Consider the following 1,401-nt stretch of genomic DNA (forward strand, 5'->3'; position numbering starts at 1 on the left):
TAGATTTCATCATGTCGAATATCTCAAATCTTGAATTTGCCGCTCTTGATATCTCCGGCAAAAATTATCTATCTTGGATACTAGATGTTGAAATACATCTAGATGCTATATTGGAGATACCTTCAAAGATGAAAATAATGAATCACCGAAAAATCGTGAAAAGCATATGATGGTTTGAAAATTGAGTATTTGACGATAAATGATCCGCTTGATCTATGGAATAACTTGAAAGAGAGATATAACCATCAAAAGACGGCGATTCTTCCAAAACCACGTTATGATTGGATGCACTTGCGCTTACAAGATTTTAAGTCTATAAATGAATATAATTCTGCATTGTTCCGCATCAGTTTACAATTGAAATTGTGTGGAGAGAAAATAACTGATGATTTGTTGAAAAAAACATATTCAACATTCCATGCTTCTAATGTTGTCTTACAACAACCATATAGAGAGAAAGGTTTCAAGAGGTATTTTGATTTGATTTCATGTTTGCTAGTGGCTGAGCAAAATAATGAGTTGTTGATGAAAAATCATGAAATTCATCCCACTGGAGCCAACCCATTTCCTGAAGTGAATGCGGCAACGCATGATGAAAAGATGAAACAAAATAAGACCGGATTCGGTCGTGGTCGTGGTCGTGGTCGTGGCCGTGTGCGCGGTCGAGGACACTTTCATCCACATGGTCGTGGACATGGAAAACCTCGTTACTTTAACGATGGTTATACTAATGATAATGATCAAAGGAATAGAAATTTGAAAAAGTGGGGTGATGACCAAGAGAAAAATGTTGAAAGTGGTCAAAATGATAAATCAATGAATTCAAAAAATGGGTGTTATAGATGTGGAGATAAATTGCATTGGTATAATAATTATCGTACACCCAAACACCTTGTTTATCTTTATCAAAAATCAAAAGAAAAAGAAAAGGATGCTGAAACTAATTTTATGTATCAAGGTGATGATTTAAATCAAGTGTAGTGACCCTTACCGAGATCACCTACTAAACAGAACTTAGACATGCAATTAACTTAATTAAACAGTAATCAGAACTAAGCTGCGAAAACCATAAATATTATACAATCCCAAGAAAAGGAATATGCAATTATCCAAATAATTATACAACCAAATCGAATAGCTGTATCAACCCAAATACAACAGAATAAAACCCTAGGCGAAGCTCCAGCTGGCCATACACTGCCTAGCCCCTCTTGGATCCACCCGCCTCATCGAATCGCAAACCTGCCCCATGGAATAGGGTGTCGAGATACACAAAGTACGAGACGTGAGTATAAAATGCTCAACACGAGAGTATGAGTATACATGAATGCAAGTGTACCGCCTACTGACTAGAGGCCAAAAATCGGATAACAAAGATAGACCAGGCCCTGGTATATAGCA

General features: G+C 36.8%; 1 protein-coding gene across 1 annotated transcript; it reads left to right on the top strand.

The window, feature by feature from the left end:
- The first annotated feature begins 285 nt into the window (after positions 1-285).
- On the top strand, positions 286-981 carry LOC140878856 (uncharacterized). The gene has a single exon (XM_073282479.1). It carries the CDS (start codon positions 286-288, stop codon positions 979-981), a length of 696 nt encoding a protein of 231 aa, XP_073138580.1.
- Positions 982-1,401: the final 420 nt, after the last annotated feature.

Source organism: Henckelia pumila, chromosome 2 (genome assembly GCF_033568475.1).
Source record: "Henckelia pumila isolate YLH828 chromosome 2, ASM3356847v2, whole genome shotgun sequence".
Taxonomy (NCBI): domain Eukaryota; kingdom Viridiplantae; phylum Streptophyta; class Magnoliopsida; order Lamiales; family Gesneriaceae; genus Henckelia; species Henckelia pumila.